Source organism: Cicer arietinum, chromosome 8 (genome assembly GCF_000331145.2).
Source record: "Cicer arietinum cultivar CDC Frontier isolate Library 1 chromosome 8, Cicar.CDCFrontier_v2.0, whole genome shotgun sequence".
NCBI lineage: Eukaryota > Viridiplantae > Streptophyta > Magnoliopsida > Fabales > Fabaceae > Cicer > Cicer arietinum.
In genome coordinates, this window is record NC_021167.2 from 16,871,644 (window position 1) to 16,888,953 (window position 17,310).

Below are 17,310 nucleotides of genomic sequence, written 5' to 3' on the forward strand. Positions count from 1 at the left end.
CAAATTCTTGGTCCAAAACTTGATAAAGTATCATTTTTTTAAAGATGTGTAAAAAAAAGATTATGTGAAATATTCCATGCGGATTAATTACATTTTATTATCATTCCAAATTTTTAAAACACATTTTCTATTTATAAAAACACGTTTCCTATTTTATTACATAATTTAATTCAAAAAAAACACATTGATATTCTAATCCCTTATCCCTAATGCATTTAAAAATTAGGGAATTGGTTGAGCTTGTGTTTTACTTTCACTGGCCACCAACATCTCATTTGTTTGTCTCATATAATTTTCTAAAACATATATGCAAAGATGTCCAACGTTTTCCATATACTTCACCAAGACATCTTGCATACTCTTCTTGGAATCACCATCTTTTTGTCTGACATAGTTGGCTTCCTCAATTTGCTTAGCCCATGGATTGCCGAAATTACTTTCATCATCAAGTCCAAAAAGTTCACCAACATCACAAGGAGGAGTGCCCGCAGAAGTTTGTTGAGCTTGTGCAGACATTAGAGTCTCAAGTTGCTTAGCGACACTATCTACCTTTATCTCAAAAGTGGTATTAGCCTTCACTTTGTACATCCCAACTTTCTTTTTAACATGTATATCACTTGAGCTCCATTGAAAACTATTCGTAGCTATTTCTTCGACCAAAGCATATACTTCTTTAGGTTTTTTTTTTAAACAGAGCCTCTACAAGCAGCATCAATACTGCTCTACTTTGAATTGAAATCCCATTGTGAAAAATATAAACAAGTTGTCATATATGATAGCTATGATGCAGACAACTTCTGATCATTTATTGGAATCTCTTCCATGCCTCATATAAGGACTCTTGCTCAAATTGAACAAAAGTGGTGATGCCAGTTTGAAGGTTAGCAGACTTTGATGGAGGAAAGTACTTTTCCAAAAAGCTTTTGGTCAGTTGATCCCAAGTGATAATAGACCTTGCAGGTTGAGATGACAACCAAATTGAAGCCTTATCATTCTTATGAACCTCTTTAGACAAACCTTAGCAATGTAAATTTACAAGAAATGATGGTTTGAATTGTAAAATTTCCTTTTTAAAATTTCCTGTTAAAACATAAAGAATTTAACTCAAGATTAATCTTGGTTATGAAAACAGAACACGGAGAACGTTTTGAGTTTTGAAAACAGAAAACAGAGAACATTATTGGTTAGTGAAAAACACACAATTTAACTTATCTATTTAATTTGACAATCAAAGAACTATAAATAAATAGAGATAAGGAAGAGATATGACACAGAGATATATCATGATTCACCCAACACAGCTTACGTCCACTCCTCACAGTTGTGAAATTTTTCACTAAGCGTTCAAAATATAACAATCTTGGTTTTTACACCACCAGTTCAGATCAACCTTGATCTGTTATACAACTTTGTCTTTCCACCCATAAAGACTTTCAACAGTTTACCTTTCAATATGTAGAAAGGATTTTTACACTTCACCTTTTAACCATAAAAGGATTTCCTACAAACTACTCAAATTATATTACACACTATAGTCTTGAGTTTACAACATGATGATTTAAAGTGTTTGGAAGAATCTGAGTAATCTCAACACTTGTTTGAGGTTACATTCTTAACAAAATATTCAGTAGAATAATTCTAAGAAATTGAATGAGGACATAACTGATTCTTTTTCGTGTGAATGAGAGACTTTCAATTGTATGAATGTAAATGAGTGATGGATTTTCTTAGCATGGGAAGTTTTGATTTTTCGTTGAGCTTTGCCTTCCTTTTATAGGCTATAAGAAGGTATATGACATCCAAAAGAACCATTGGAAAGTGTTATACTATCATGTGTCAGATTTGACCAAAGACTAGACTTTATGAATTAAAAATGTTCGTGTCTATGATCATTTTGCGTTCCGCTTATGTGGTGGGAATGGTTGGGCTAAAGCCTCTCATTCTTGGACAATTTTGATTGTGTTTAATGATCCTTTGATTCACAGATATATGATTGACGAATTCATTTCAAGACAATGTTTTGATTCGCGCTAAACAGACTGGAGAGTGATGTAAATTTGCTAGAGAATGATTGTTAAACCTTTGAAGACTGATGATTATTTTGGAGACTGAGGAGAACTTTCTGCAGATTGATGTTATCATTATGGAGATTGATGTTTAACATGCTGGAGAATGATGTTACATGTTGGAGATTAATATGAACATGTTGGAGAATGATCTTGATTCATGTAACATGTTGTAGTAGTTTAAATGGATAATTTTAAATATAATATTATTTCATTAGTAATTTAATTTTTTAGTATTTTTTTTATTTTATAATATTTAAAATATAGTAAATTAATTTAAAAGAAAACTAATTTGGAATTATTTATAATTTTGTTATTTAAATATAATATATATTATATTGATGACATGTATACCCAAATACATGACAAAATAAGAATAAGTTGAAATCAAAACTATAAAATAGAGGGTAGACACACTCTTAAAATCCTATAAGAGTAAGTTTATCGGTACTCCCTACCAAATTCAACAGGTATACTCTACACCCTAATAAAATCTTTAAGTTGTACATTGCTTATGAAAGACCTCCTTCAACCACTCCAGACTATAATGAACACTCATGTTTTTTGTATTCTCCTACAAAATTTCAGGCTCGGGCATGCATAATAATTGTATGGAAAGATTATGTGTCATAATTGTATCTTGATAGGTCGGTAGAGTGTAGAAGTCACCCCTAATGGGTAAGTATAATAGGTTAGTCACATCACCCACAATAATCGTCATTTCACCAAATAACATGTGAAAGGAAGAAGTCTATGAGTATCACATCTCCACAAATGTATATACTAAGTTGTTTTATATCTACTTGAAACTACTGTGTTTTACTGGACCTAAACCAAACACATGCACCCATTCCTCTATCACTTGAGGTAGCAAGTGTAGACTAAATTGTTGCAGTTTCTTACTATGGTTAGCAATATTCAACATGGGTTGCTTTTGCATACATTTAAAATATATGAATCTAAAATAGAAAATGAAAATAATAATTAAATAAATATTTTACATATACCAAAAACATATATAAATATATCAAAACAAATAACTTACCTCTCCATACCACCATATGCAACCAATGGGATATTTATATGGCATAAGAACCGATGTATCATACAATGCTCCACAATATTGTACAATCTCCTCCTGATGTAAATGATCGTGTACATGCTCCTTCGATTGTATAGGCTCCTTCCTGCATCGACTCATATACATGGTGCATAAACTCCTCCTCATGTGAAGCAATATCTTTAGATGAATCCTTTCAATATGAGGATCATTGGAAGGAGATAAAGTAGAAACATTGAGTGGAACGCGCACAATGTTATTATCTCTTCCTCTAACACCCACATCCATTGAAATAACTAAATATATAAAATATATATATATATATATATATATATATATATATATATATATATATATATATTGAAGTTTCATGTGTTTCAAAATAAGGTTATGTATCGAGAAATATGAAACCAGTTTTTCTGTACAAAACCTTGTCTTGGAATAAGTTTCTCCATAAATAGCTTTTATGTCCCTTCAGTTATTGTATGGTTCTAATACCATAGTCCTTTAAGAGTGATTTTTATGTCGTAGTTCATTTGATTTTTAAGTGGTTCTAATACCACTATCCTTTTAGAGCGATTTTTGTGTTTTATTCCGTTCGATTTTTGAGTAGTCCTATTACCACTATCCTTTTAGAGTGGTTTTTTGTGTCATAGTCCTATTACTACTATATTACGAGTGGCTTTAATAACCAAATTGAGGGTATAATTTTCAAACAATTTTTTGCAGTGTAGTAGAACTCTAATACAATATGTTTGGGTTGTTTTATCCTAAAATTATGTGGTTGATAGTCGACCTTTCACAATTTAAACAGTGTCACGAAACTTTTTAAACAGAGCGACCTAGCTCACAACCCAATCCAGTAACATCTATGTGGCTTATATTTATTTTAAAATAGTTTTTCGAAACTCAAAAACAACTATTTTAAGATGTTTCTTTTTGCCGTATCAACCGAATAAATTACTGGATCTGGTTTTGGTGCTTCTGATTTCAATATATCGTTTAGGTTTGAGGGGTGTCACTTCTAACGATGGCAACAAAAGATGTTATTCTTCTTAACTTCGAAAAAGGAATATATTATTTTTCTTAACTATGAAAAAGGTTTCCAACGTTCTAAAAGATGACATTCTAGTTGTCACAAAAACAACTAAACAAATAGAAAATGATAACAAAACTGCAAAATCAACCTAATGGGAGGATAAAGAAAGAAATATATTATTAATGGACTTGTTGATGATTTGTATGATTATTACAGTTCCAGCAATACTACTAGACGGGTTTGGGATGCTCTAAAGAAGAAATATGATATCGAGGAACCTAAAGCTAAAATGTATGTTGTTATCTGCTACCTTAAATATCATATAATAGATTAGTGGAGGCTCAATCCCATGAAATCCAGAAAATAGCTCATAAGATCATCTCTTAATGTATGTCTTTAAATGAACAATTATAAATTGTTGTTATTATTGACAAATTGTCATTGCTTGGAAGGATTTCAAAAATCCTCTCAAGCATAAAACAAAAGAATTTTCTCTAGAGAGTCTGGTAATTCATCTCTTTGTTTTTGGTTTTCTTATGAATAAGGTAGGGTTTACTTAGTCTGTATCGGCATATTTGTACACTATTTTTAAATCATATTTTATTGGCAAAAGGTATACCATCGATGGCATGGTTAAATTAAATGTTGAAATCAATAAAATGTCTCATTTTGCCTACATGTTGTGTGATTTTAATAGTTGGCATGCTAGACTATGTCACGTGAACAAACGTGTTATTTCAAACTTAAGTAACTTAGGTTTAATTCCAAAGTTATCTTTAAATGATTTTAAAAAATGTGATTTTTGTAATCAAGCTAAAATAACAAAGAATTCACATAAATCAGTAGTTAGAGAATATGAGCCTTTAAATTTAATACACTTCGATATATGTGAACTTGATGGGGCTTTAACAAGAAATGGGAAACGTTATTTTATCACTTATATTGACAATTGTTCTGACTATAATTTTGTATATCTAATGAAAAATAAAAGTGAAGCGCATGACATGATTAGGATCTTTGTAACTGAAATTGAAAATCAATTTAGTAGAAAGATTAAGAGGTTTTGTAGTGATAGAGGAACTGAGTATGATTATAGTTTATTTAATTAGTTTTATAAATTACAAGGAATTATAATTGAACTCTTACAAAACTAGTTGTTGTTTTTATGCTTAACTATGGTGTTGCATCTCGTTGGTGGGATAAATTTTATTGACTATTTGCTATTTTTTATTAGAGTTCCTAAATCTATGGGGGAAAAAATGTTATGAGATTTTGAAGAAAAGACAATTGAACATGTCTTATTTATGAACTTGGGGTTGTTTGGCTTATGTTAGAATCCTCGACCCCAAGCGAGTTAAACTCGCCAGCAGAGCCTACGACGGTGTATTCATTGGGTATGCAATAAACATCAAAGCGTATAGGTTTTATGACCTAAATGCAAAAGTGATCATAGAGTTAAATGATGTTGACTTCTATGAAAATAAATTCATTTTCAAATCAAGAAATAGTGGGCGGTGGCAAGTCACATTTCTGTGATGAGGATAACTAAAAGCTATAAACAAGGCGAAAAAGAACCTCGAAGAATTAAGAGAGGCAAAGTTGCTAAAAATTACGAACCTAGTTATTTGACTTATACCTAAGAAGAGGATCTACATCTTCAATAAGCTTTTTCATAGTTGCATGCAGATTTTTGGAAACAAGCTATACACGATGAGATGGATTCTCTAGAGTCTAACAAGACTCGGAAATTAGTAGACGTGCCTCCTGGTGATAGTTTGTAAATGGATTTTGAAAAACAAAAACAAAAACCCGATGGAATTGTTGATAAATACAAGGTTCGCCTTGTAGCAAAATGTTTTAAACAAAGAGAAAATGTAGATTTCTTTTACACTTTTTCACCGGTCACTAGAATTACATCCATTAGGGTACTCATTTCACTAGTTGTTATTCATAAATTGGTGATACACCAAATGAATGTCAAAACAAATTTTTTAAATGTTGACTTGGAAGAAGAAATCTATATGGAACCACTTGGAGGTTTTGTGATTTATGGACAAGAAAACAAGGTTTGTAAGATAGATAAATTTGTGTATGGTCTTAAGTAAGCTCATAAGTAATGACATGAAAAGTTTGATAACATGATTATATTGGATGAGTTTAAATTGAATAAAAGTGACAAATATATTTATTACAAATATGTAAAATGGCATTTGCAATATCATATGTCTCTATGTAGACGACGTACTCATATTTGGTTTCAAACATTCATGTTGTAAATATTGTGAAATCATTGTTGTGTAACAGCTTTGATGTTAAAGACCTTAAAAAAGTGAGAGTAATCCTTGGAATCAAGATTACTAGGTCATAAAAGGGAATCTCTTTGGACCATTCGCATTATGTTGAAAAAATCGTAAACAAATACAAATACTTTGACTGTAAACATGCTTGACACCATATAATCCAAGTGTGAAACTTTTCAAAAACACTGGTGAAGATGTTAGACAAACTGAATATGTGAGCATCATTGGCAGCCTCATGTATGTCACTAACTGTACTAAACCTGACATTGCCTACGTCATGGGACTATTGTCCAGGTTTACCAGTAGACCAAGTATAGAGAATTGCAACGCTATCAAAAGAGTCATAAAATATCTGAAAAGTACCATGAGTCTCGAATTACATGATCAAAGATTTTCTACCATCATTGAAGGATACAATGATGTTTATTAGAACACCTTATTAGATTACTCTGAAGCAACTAGTGACTATATTTTTGGTATAGTTGGTGATGTTGTATCTTGGAAATCGAAGAAATAGACAATAATGGCTCAATCCACTATGGAGTCTGAAATGATAGCACTAGCTACTACTAGTGAAAAAGCGAGCGAGTTGGTAGAGATGCTTACTAGTTGAGATCCCTTTATGGAAAAAACTTATGCCAATTGTGCTGATCGATTGTGATAGTACCAAGGTTATTGAAAAGATTGAGAATCATTATTACAACGGTAAGAGACGACAAATACGTCGTAAGCACAACAATGTTAGAGAGTTACTTTCTAAAGAGTTGTTATAGTAAATCATGTACACATTGATGAAAATTTAGTCGATCATTTGACGAAAGGATTAGCTAGAGAGAAAGTCCTAAATATGTTCAAATGGATGAGACTATTGTCTATAGAATTACTCATGATGGTAATCCAGTCTAAAAGACTAGAGATTCCAAGAATTAGGTTCAATGGCTAATAACAAATTGTTAAGTGATATGAGATGAATATGTTAATATATCGGAGAAACATGATTCCTCAAGCAATGATAAGTTGAGATAATAGAAACTTTTAATGAGATTTATACTCTATGTCGAGTGGAGTACCTAGCTACAAGAGTACTAATGTGGAATTCGGGTCGTTTTCTATGGAATTTGAGTCAGAATTCCTAGAGCGTTCACTATACTAGGATAGACATACATGGTCATTAATGTATGGACTTTTAGAATACACCATATGAAAAGATTTTGCGTGGATTTGATGTCAGGGATATAGTTCAAGACTACGAATCACTCTTGTTGAATCTAAATCTTACTTACTATGTAAAGATTTAAGTCAGAAGACACCTCTGCTTATGCATAATCTTATAAAAGCGTCTAACGCTAATTCAGAAAAATTTGTTGGAACATTGAAAAGCTCTCATATATTGAGTAGTTTTCAACGTTATAAATATTAAAGTCTCACGTTGGATAATTAACATATGTTGGTATGCTTCCATCACTATATAAAGAGTGTCAAGCTCTTATGAAATGTACATTTAGTCATCAAATATAATATTCAAATGATCTAAATAGTCCTTGAAATATATAACTTATTATTATCATAAAAGTTCCTAAAAGATATAACTTATTGTCAAAATAGTATGTGACTATTATAACGTCGAAGACTAAATTGGTTAATCTTTTGATAATTCAAAAATTAAATTTAAATATTTTGTTATATCAGAAATTAAAATAATAATATTATACATTTTTAAAAATTAAAATAATAGCTTTTTTATTTTTCATCGTCCCATTACCTAATACTGTAACAGTAGATATGCATTATGCCCCTACCCTGAGATAGGTGCCCTTCTTGATTAACAAAACGACAATGTCGAAATTTATTAGCAACAATGCATCACTCTATTTGCGATCTACCACTATCTTTTGAGGAGAGAGTTTCTAAGGGTCAAATTTATATTTTGATATAAGTTTGACATTTCTAAAAAAACTGAAAGAACAACGTAAAATTACATCTTTTATTATGTTGTTTGAATTTCTTTTAAATATTAAAATATAAATTCAATTCTTTAAAATTTAAATCGCAAATACTCATATGAATACAAAGTCTCATGTTTAAATTCAAGATATCATGATTTAAATTAAAAATATAATATTCAATGTCACAATATTGATATTTGTTATTTGAATTAAGTCAGATTTATATGGATAAATATTTTAACGCATAAAAAAATTAAATTTTTTATTTTTATCAAAAAACTAGTTAATTGTTATACCTTAATGCTATAAATATTTTTTATTATGTATATAGATGAAATCTTAATAACATCATCCGAAAGGATTTGAATGAGATAATAAGAATGTCTTCTGGCTTAAGAAAAAATTAAAAAAATAAAATTTAATTTATATACATAATTAAAATAATTTTTTTTCTATTGTTAATTAATTATAAATTTTATATTGATGAAAATCTTTGATTTCAAATTTTAATTATATAATACTTTTAAAGTTACAAACAATTGAAATTTATCGTTATTCAATACCGTAAAGCTTTTTAAATTGACCGTTCATAAAAATACATATTCATCATAAAGCTTTTTTATCTTAATATAAAGTGATAAATATAGAAATAATGGTGCAGATTAATTAAAATAAAATAAAAATATGCCTATATATACATTCTTCCTAAGTGATGCCTTCCCCAGAAAACATCGTGTACGAAACGTGTTTTCTAAGCGTGTGGCAACGGGACCATCATTCAACCTTTATTTGTTTTTTTGGATTAAACAATCTTTATTTGTTATCTTCAAATTTTATTCTATTTTTAATAATCTTCACAATTAATTTAGATATGATAATGCAACGCACTCAGGCCATGCCCCATGCCTTCAATTTTTTAGACAAAAAAACTCACATATAAAATAAGAAACACAATATTTTTAGAAATTATTTATTTTAAATAAAAGGATAAAAAAGACAATTTAAAAAAATTATTATAAATAAAAAAATAATCTTAAAACTATCATCTTTAATGGAAATTTTAAATCATAATATCTAATTATAAAATAATTTTAAAAAGTATTTAAAATTTCAAAAATCAAAGACAACATTTTTAAGTAAATCCTAATAGTGATTTTAATTTTACCGCTGCATTATAAAATTCAGGTGCCGGCCAGATTTTCTAGCGCTGAAGAATGACTGCTCCATCAAGAAAAACTCTTCCTAGTGAAATTTTAAAATATAATAGAAATAAATATTATTATATCAAAATATTTAAGACTGCATGCCGTTGCAAACATAAGTCAAAAAAATAATATATTTTCTTAAATAATATAAGTATGGATTGACCACAGACACTTTTCACTATATAAAATTTGGCTCCGTAAAAAAAATATTATATCCCTTCATTCATTTTTTTTAAATAATAAATAAATCATATACAATAATGAAAACTATTAAAATTTGATATTAACATATTATAGATTTACGTTTGTTTACACAAATTAATGAAAATTATTAAAATTTGTTATTTTTCATATATAATTTCAGTATTTTTATAGTGTTTAATTTGTATATATTCACGGTGTAAAATATTTTATAGTGTTAAAATATTATAATCGCTCGTATCTATTACTATAATACAGGTCAAATATTTTTTTAAATTAGATGCTTTTAATTTTATGTCACCGTAAAAACTATTTACATTGAGAGTGTATGTAAATTAAATTATTTTTTGTATTACATTTTTTGTCTTAAAAAAAATAGTAAATACTACCAATAAAACACACAACTGTGAGATTCTATTTCGAATCTAGGACAAAACATCTAATCTAATAAAATGGAGATTTATTAGTTAAAATAAAGACTATCTTATATTATATTATTTAACTATATATTATCTCAATCTATTTATTTCTGTTTCTACAATAAATAAGCAAAAACTATTTTGACAAAATAACATTTATTACTATTTTAAAATTTGAAAATTAAAAATAAAAAAAGCATAAATTTTCTAAAAAACCTACGTATGAAATTTGGCTAGTCAATTCTTTTAAGACCATCTTGTGCAAATTAATGGATATATTAAATGTTAAATTTATTACATTTATAAACACGGTTTCATAATTACAAGTTAAATTTATTTCAAATTATATATTGTTATTTTGATAAGATTTTAATTTAAATAAAAATAAATAAATCATATGTAAAAAATTAATATCGACTAAAAAATATATATATAAATACTCAACCATCTACTCCTTTGAAACAACTTTTATATTATTTTTGAATTTTGATTATTTTCAATATATGTTATAATAATTTTCTAAAAAGAAATATTTAAGAAAATGTAACTAAAGAGTTTAAATTTTAAAGTATTATATGATAAGATTTGATTTTATCAAAATGTAATTATATCTTAAAAATGGAACAATAAAGCATATATTCTTATAACTACCCCAGATGTTCTTTTCCCCGGTTAAGATTAAACCCAACCAAAGCATATCAACCTTTAGACAGTTACCTAATTCAATGGTGTACTAACCAGTCAACAATGGAATTACAATTATTTGTTTTATTTTTTGGTGGCTTTTCATGATAAAATAAATTTTTATTTGTAAGCTTAAATCAATAGCTTTGTAGCCTTACTGTTTGGTTCACTCATGCCTCATGTCTAATTAGGTTAATTTTCTAGTCTAAATACAAGAATCATAGGATATTTTTAATCCTTAAAAAAGTTTATTAATCTTCAAAATTATGTGTTTTATGTCTATACTTTGTTATGAATTTATTCTATCTCGAAATCCATTTTCTCATGCAAGTGGATTTTATTTGACTTAAATGGCAAAGGTTGATAAATTATTTTATAGTAGAAGAAAATAGATCGAATTTAAAGTATTTAGTAAAATTTGTGGTTAAACTAATTCATATATATAAAATAACAATTAACATCTAATTAATTTTAAATGTTTTGCAAGATAGTGAGGAAAATAAAATGTCACAAACTCAAATGTTATTTAAAGTAATATAAAAAAATAAAAAAATTAATCCGTTGCATATAAACTAGCAGTTTGACTTTATAAAACAAAACATAAATCTAAATTTTGGTCTCTAGTTACTTTTAAAAATGTGAGACATTTTCACCACCATTATTTTTGTGTTATTTTTATTGGATTGACAAGTGGGATTTTAAGTGATAAGGACACGATGAAATTATTATATTTATGTGGACTAAAAATAGGTTAATCAATTGGTGTCTCTTGTGAAATTTGTTTTCACGTTATTTCGATACACTAATTTTTTTAGTTTTTTATATTTGAAAATAAAAAATAAAAAATAACCTATCAATAATATCTACAATTTCTCACCTAATGTTATTGAAATACATTTAATTTAAAATTGTGCTTTGAAAATCAATTCAAATAAAGCTCTAATAATTTAGTTTAACAGTAAACTTATATTATTCTAAAATAAAATATAAAAGAAAATTAAAAAATTAATATATTTGATTTTGACTTTTTTTAATATATCAATTTTTTAAATCATTATTTTTATTTACATTTCATTTTAAATAGAATATACATTTATTTCACTTATTTTAAATTCAATCTTTACACTATTAAAAATAAATAAATATAAATTTATTTATAAATATTCACTAAAAAATAAAAATCTTCCCCTTTTTTTATATCATTAAGGTCTTTCTTTACTTTATAATCAACCCAACGGAAAGTCCTTGAAGCATTTAATAAATAAATGGCAATTTAGTGATTACACCCAAAACTGAGGATAAAAAGACAAATCTCCATCCTCACATAACAACCACTATAAAACCCATCTTAGACACAGCAACGTTTCTCAATCTCAAAACTCATCAATAAAAAAATAAAAAATAAAAAAAGAATATGGCAACACGCTACGAAGCTGAAGTGAAACTGTCATCAGCTCGCGGGCTGAAAAACGTGAACTGGCGCAACGGCTCAAACAGACCATACGCCGTCGTTTGGATAGATCCAAAGAACAAATTCTCAACCAAAGTGGATGAAAACGGCGACACCGAAGCCGAATGGGACCAAACTCTCATAATTCCTTTACCACCAGAGCCAATAGAGAATCTCACTCTATACATCGATATCGTCCACGCCGGCTCCGAACAAGACACCAAGCCACTCATCGGCTCGGCTCGGCTCCAGCTAGTTGAAATTCTCAAAGACGTTGGGATCGGCGAACGAGTTAGCCGATCCCTTACGCTGAGACGGCCTTCAGGAAGGCCGCACGGAAAAGTAGATGTTAAAGTTGTAATTAAAGTACCCGACTATCGTGGGTCGGGCTCTTATTATGCTCCTCCTTATGGTGTCCCTCCACCCCCGACTACATCGAGAGATTATGATTATAATTATAATAATAATAATTCCCTTGCAGCAGGGTATGGAAACTCTTATGGTGCGCCACAGAATTATGATTATTCTGCGGCACCACCAGCAGGATATCCTTATAATGCAGGGCCTCCGACTGCGGGGCCAGGTTATGGGTCCACAGAGTATGGGGCTCAAACGACGTCGTATGGACAAGGAAGTAATTATGGTTATGGACAAGTGGAGGAAAAGAAGAAAAGTAAGTTTGGTGGGATGGGGGCAGGATTGGCTGTAGGTGCAGTCGCGGGGGTTCTTGGTGGAATTGCACTTGTGGAAGGTGCTGATTTTATTGAAGATAAGGTTGCTGATAATGCTGCGGAGAAAGTTGAGGATGATATTGGTTATGACGATGGTGGTTATGATGGCGATGATTTTTAGAGACTGAAATTAAACTTGGGAGATTGGCGTTTTTCTACCAAAGTAATAAAGAAAAAGAAAGAGAGGAAATAGTTGCTTTTACTTTGAAGATTAATTGAATTGTGTGTAACATTTGCATATGTGTGCATGTATTCTCTAATTAAATCTTATTTTTGTTGGATTTTCCGTGATTTTGCAGTTTATTTTTTGAGAAATGATAAATCATATATAATAATAATTCAATATATGAAGGGGATAAAATTACACATCATTTTTATGATGTTTGATTTTAAACAATATTTAGTAAAAAACATTCAGCAATAACTTTGATCATTTCTGATATTTCTACAACTTGGTTTTGAAGCACCTATGGCTTCAACTTATATTTTACGAAATCCTTATATTAAATTAAATAAGGTATTGATATATTTTTGGGTAGGAAGAGTGAGAATTATTAAAATAGGAAAAAATAACAACTTAAGTGTGTTTATAGAAAATAAATTATTTGTAACATAAACTTGTTTGTTGCTTATTAACAGCTTCTCGAAAGTCCCAAATTTCTAGTATGAAAATAGCGTTAAGATTATTTATTAAAGCATTAGAGTGGTCTCCACCAAAGTCCTTAAGTTGAAGGAATTTGGATTCACGGCAAGTACAGTGCTTTCGGTGTATCAAAATCATCATATTAAGGTGAGCTTAAATTTTGAGTTCTATTTATTTTTATATTTAATTTAATATTTAAATTTGATATCTTAATTAAAATATTGTAATATATATAGTTGATTCTGCAAATGGATGAGTCAGCTATAGTAACATCTAATTTAAACGAGTTGAATTCTCCCATGTACTTATCCATTTATGAAAAAGAAAAAAAAATTAAAAATTGAAAATTTAAATATTTTTTTTATATTTTTCTCTCTCATTAAAATTAATAAAAGTACTGGTATAAATAATGAAAGTTGAAGTGACTAGGAATTTTGATTTGTGGAATATGCGTTAAGTGAGTGGATGCTTCAAGAATAATTCCAAGACAATGTTTTTAGTTTTAACGCAATGATAGCACTGATTTCATTTGAGCAACCTTGGAAAAGGAATCTTTGTCATGTGTTTTGCACATTAACAAATTTTCAGTAGCGAAGTTTCTTGCTCTTTCGGGAAAACTCAACTTATTTCATTAATAAAATCGAAATAAATGCATTTAAAATACATATGAAGTTAGTTATTAAATCTCTTAAATACTTTTTATATTATTAGTCAATTTAATTTATAAAATTATTAAAAAAAGTATTTAAGATATATTTCTAATTTTAAAATATTCAAAAATTACATTAAATTTTTTATATTTTTAAAAGTCAACATGAATGTTTGTTCAATGAATATAATAAAACGGATACTGCAATAAAAATATGAAAACGAAATAAAAATGAGACCACCACTCGCTGATTCAATTAGTTTGTCTCATAAAAAATCATATCTTTAAATTTGTAAAATAAATGTACTGAATTAAAGAAGATTATTCATCTGTGTCTCATGTTTGCTCACCTGCTTTCAAATACACTATTAAAAATTATAATTTGATAATATATTTTACTCAATTTTACTTTACCAAAAATTAAAATACGATAACAAAAATAAAAAAATAAAAATAAGCAAATATAACATGGATTAAGCGATTACACAACCCATTTGCTTCCAAAGGCCCATACTGATTAAACTTTTAAGTTGCCCTATGTTATTTTTGCCAAAGTCTTTAACAATAAGTGTATAATGATGGCCCAAAGTAAGAGGTATCTTCCACATTGCTAATTTGCTATTGAAAGAAGGTCATGGATCTTTTTAATAGCCGAAAGCAAACCAGTTGCCTCTCCTTCATCTTACTATATCAAAAAAAGATAATTTTTTTTAACCTATTAATAAAAAAGAAATAAAGAAAAATGAATTAAATAATATTAATAATTGAGAGAATGAATTACATCAATAATTACATAGATTTATACAGTCGATTAGATAAATAACTAATTAGCTAGTGTAACTAACTCACTAAACTAAGATATCTAATATCTATCCTCAAGTTATAACATGTTTAATACTCAAACTCGAAAAATCACAACAACAACAAAAAAAAAGTCAGAAATGACATCGATTAAAACGAATTTAAAATTCTAGAAATTCATCGGCTAAAAAAATTTGAAACGCCAAAAATTTATCAACGAAATAATGTTAATTTTGTTTTTGACTATTTCTTTAACCATCCAATATATATGTGTATATTTATATATGTTTTGGATAGAACCCGAAATGTCAATGAGACTAAAAATAATGAATTTTGCTTGATCATCAATTTCTTTATGGACATAAGCTAAAATACCAATTAAGACTAAAGTAAATAATGAATTTTGTAGAATGCCAACTAAAACTAAAAAAAGACTGAATTTTATAAAATACCAATTAGGCTAGTTATAAAAAAAATAAAAATATATCATCAAACTTTTTGTGTTCTTGAAAAACTTTGACAATTCTTGATCATAAAATCCAATCAATAATCTCACATTGCTCAATCTCATGTCTTCAGTATTTGTTTCTACTATATTTTGATGTGTAGGTTAAAGATTCCCTTGAAATGATTTCTTGCATATTTGGATTAGGAGATTGACAATTGTGCTTTGCATAGTAGCAAATCACATCCCTTCAATCATTTTTTGTAGTCGTAGAATTAAGACGTATGCGCTTATAATAATTTATTGAAAACTTACTATATTTATCAATAAATTGGAGTCTTGATCACTGATTTTGTCATTGCTATTTTTGTCCAGAAAGAATGAATGTTGAATTGGAGATGAAACACAGGGTATTGATGAAGAAAGATTGTTAAGAGAGAAATAAAGAAAAATAAATTGAATAATATTAATAATTGAGAGAATGAATTATATCAAGAGTTATATAGACTTATATAGTCAATTAGATAAACAACTAACTAGTATAAAATAAATAATTAACTAATGCAATTAAATAATCAATTTAACTAATTAACCAACTAAGATATGATATATATATATATATATATATATATATATATATATATAAATTTTATCACGAGTTCTTATGAAATTGTTGAGCTTTATGCTTTGAATGATAATTAATCACTTAAGAGATTAGGGATTATTTTTAGTCAAAAGTAGTTTTGAGTCAATAAATTGTTTTTTTCTTTATATTAAATCAAATCAATGAATTATTCTTCTTTACTTATAAAATCAATTATTGTCCTTGTTCTAGTCATCAATTTGAACTTTACATTTGCGAACTGTTTTGCAAAGTTTGGGGATTCAAATACTTGATAGTGGAGAAGGGGAGAATTAAATCCTAATTATTTGTCTACATTGTGATTTAAGTTTGTGTTAGAACTTGTTCCAACAATTGTTGAAACTTTATTGGGATTGATAAAAATAAAGGTGATTGCTAACAAGTATTCTAAAAACATTTGTTAAGGATATAAAAATAGAAATTTTATATTAAAAAAATAATTTTTGACATTTTAAAACTTAAATACATAGATTCTAATACAATTTTTAATATAATATTTTTATCTTTAAATATTTAACACGTGCTCTTGAAACACCTATTAGCATTTTCCTAAAAACAATCAATATAGAGACGATTATATTTATGTTATTATGAACTGCTTGTGAAATTGTTATCACATAATACTAAATAGAGTCAAAGTTAAAAACTATAAAAATAAATGTATAACTTTATAAATATATATATATATATATATATATATATATTAATTTGTAGACATTGTTACTTCCTTTTATTAAAACATTGTTACTTAAAATACTCTGTATATTTAGCCATTAAACTTTTTTTGTTTACAAATTTATATTAGGGGAGGTTTAATGTAGATTTATATTATTTAGAAAACAAATTTTACAAGGCAGTTACATAATATAACTTTTAGTATGTTTTCAGTGAGGAATAATAAAAATTAGATCTAAAGAATAAAATATATGTTTTTGCAAATAAATATAATTATTCAATTTATTCCATATAAAATACTTACAAAGATTGTGTATATAAAAAAAATAAATGAAGTTACAGAATAAGTATTA

The 17,310-nt window shown here is 27.8% G+C and overlaps 1 protein-coding gene across 1 annotated transcript; it reads left to right on the top strand.

Annotated features, from left to right (window-relative positions):
• Window positions 1–12,151: 12,151 nt before the first annotated feature.
• Window positions 12,152–13,387, top strand: LOC101495739 (uncharacterized). Its single transcript, XM_004512778.4, has one exon. It carries the CDS (start codon window positions 12,335–12,337, stop codon window positions 13,220–13,222), a length of 888 nt encoding a protein of 295 aa, XP_004512835.1. The 5' UTR covers window positions 12,152–12,334; the 3' UTR covers window positions 13,223–13,387.
• Window positions 13,388–17,310: the final 3,923 nt, after the last annotated feature.

Bases quoted from the DNA above. Each gene is read 5' to 3' on its own strand.
- LOC101495739 (XM_004512778.4), top strand. From the start codon at position 12,335: ATGGCAACACGCTACGAAGCTGAAGTGAAACTGTCATCAGCTCGCGGG.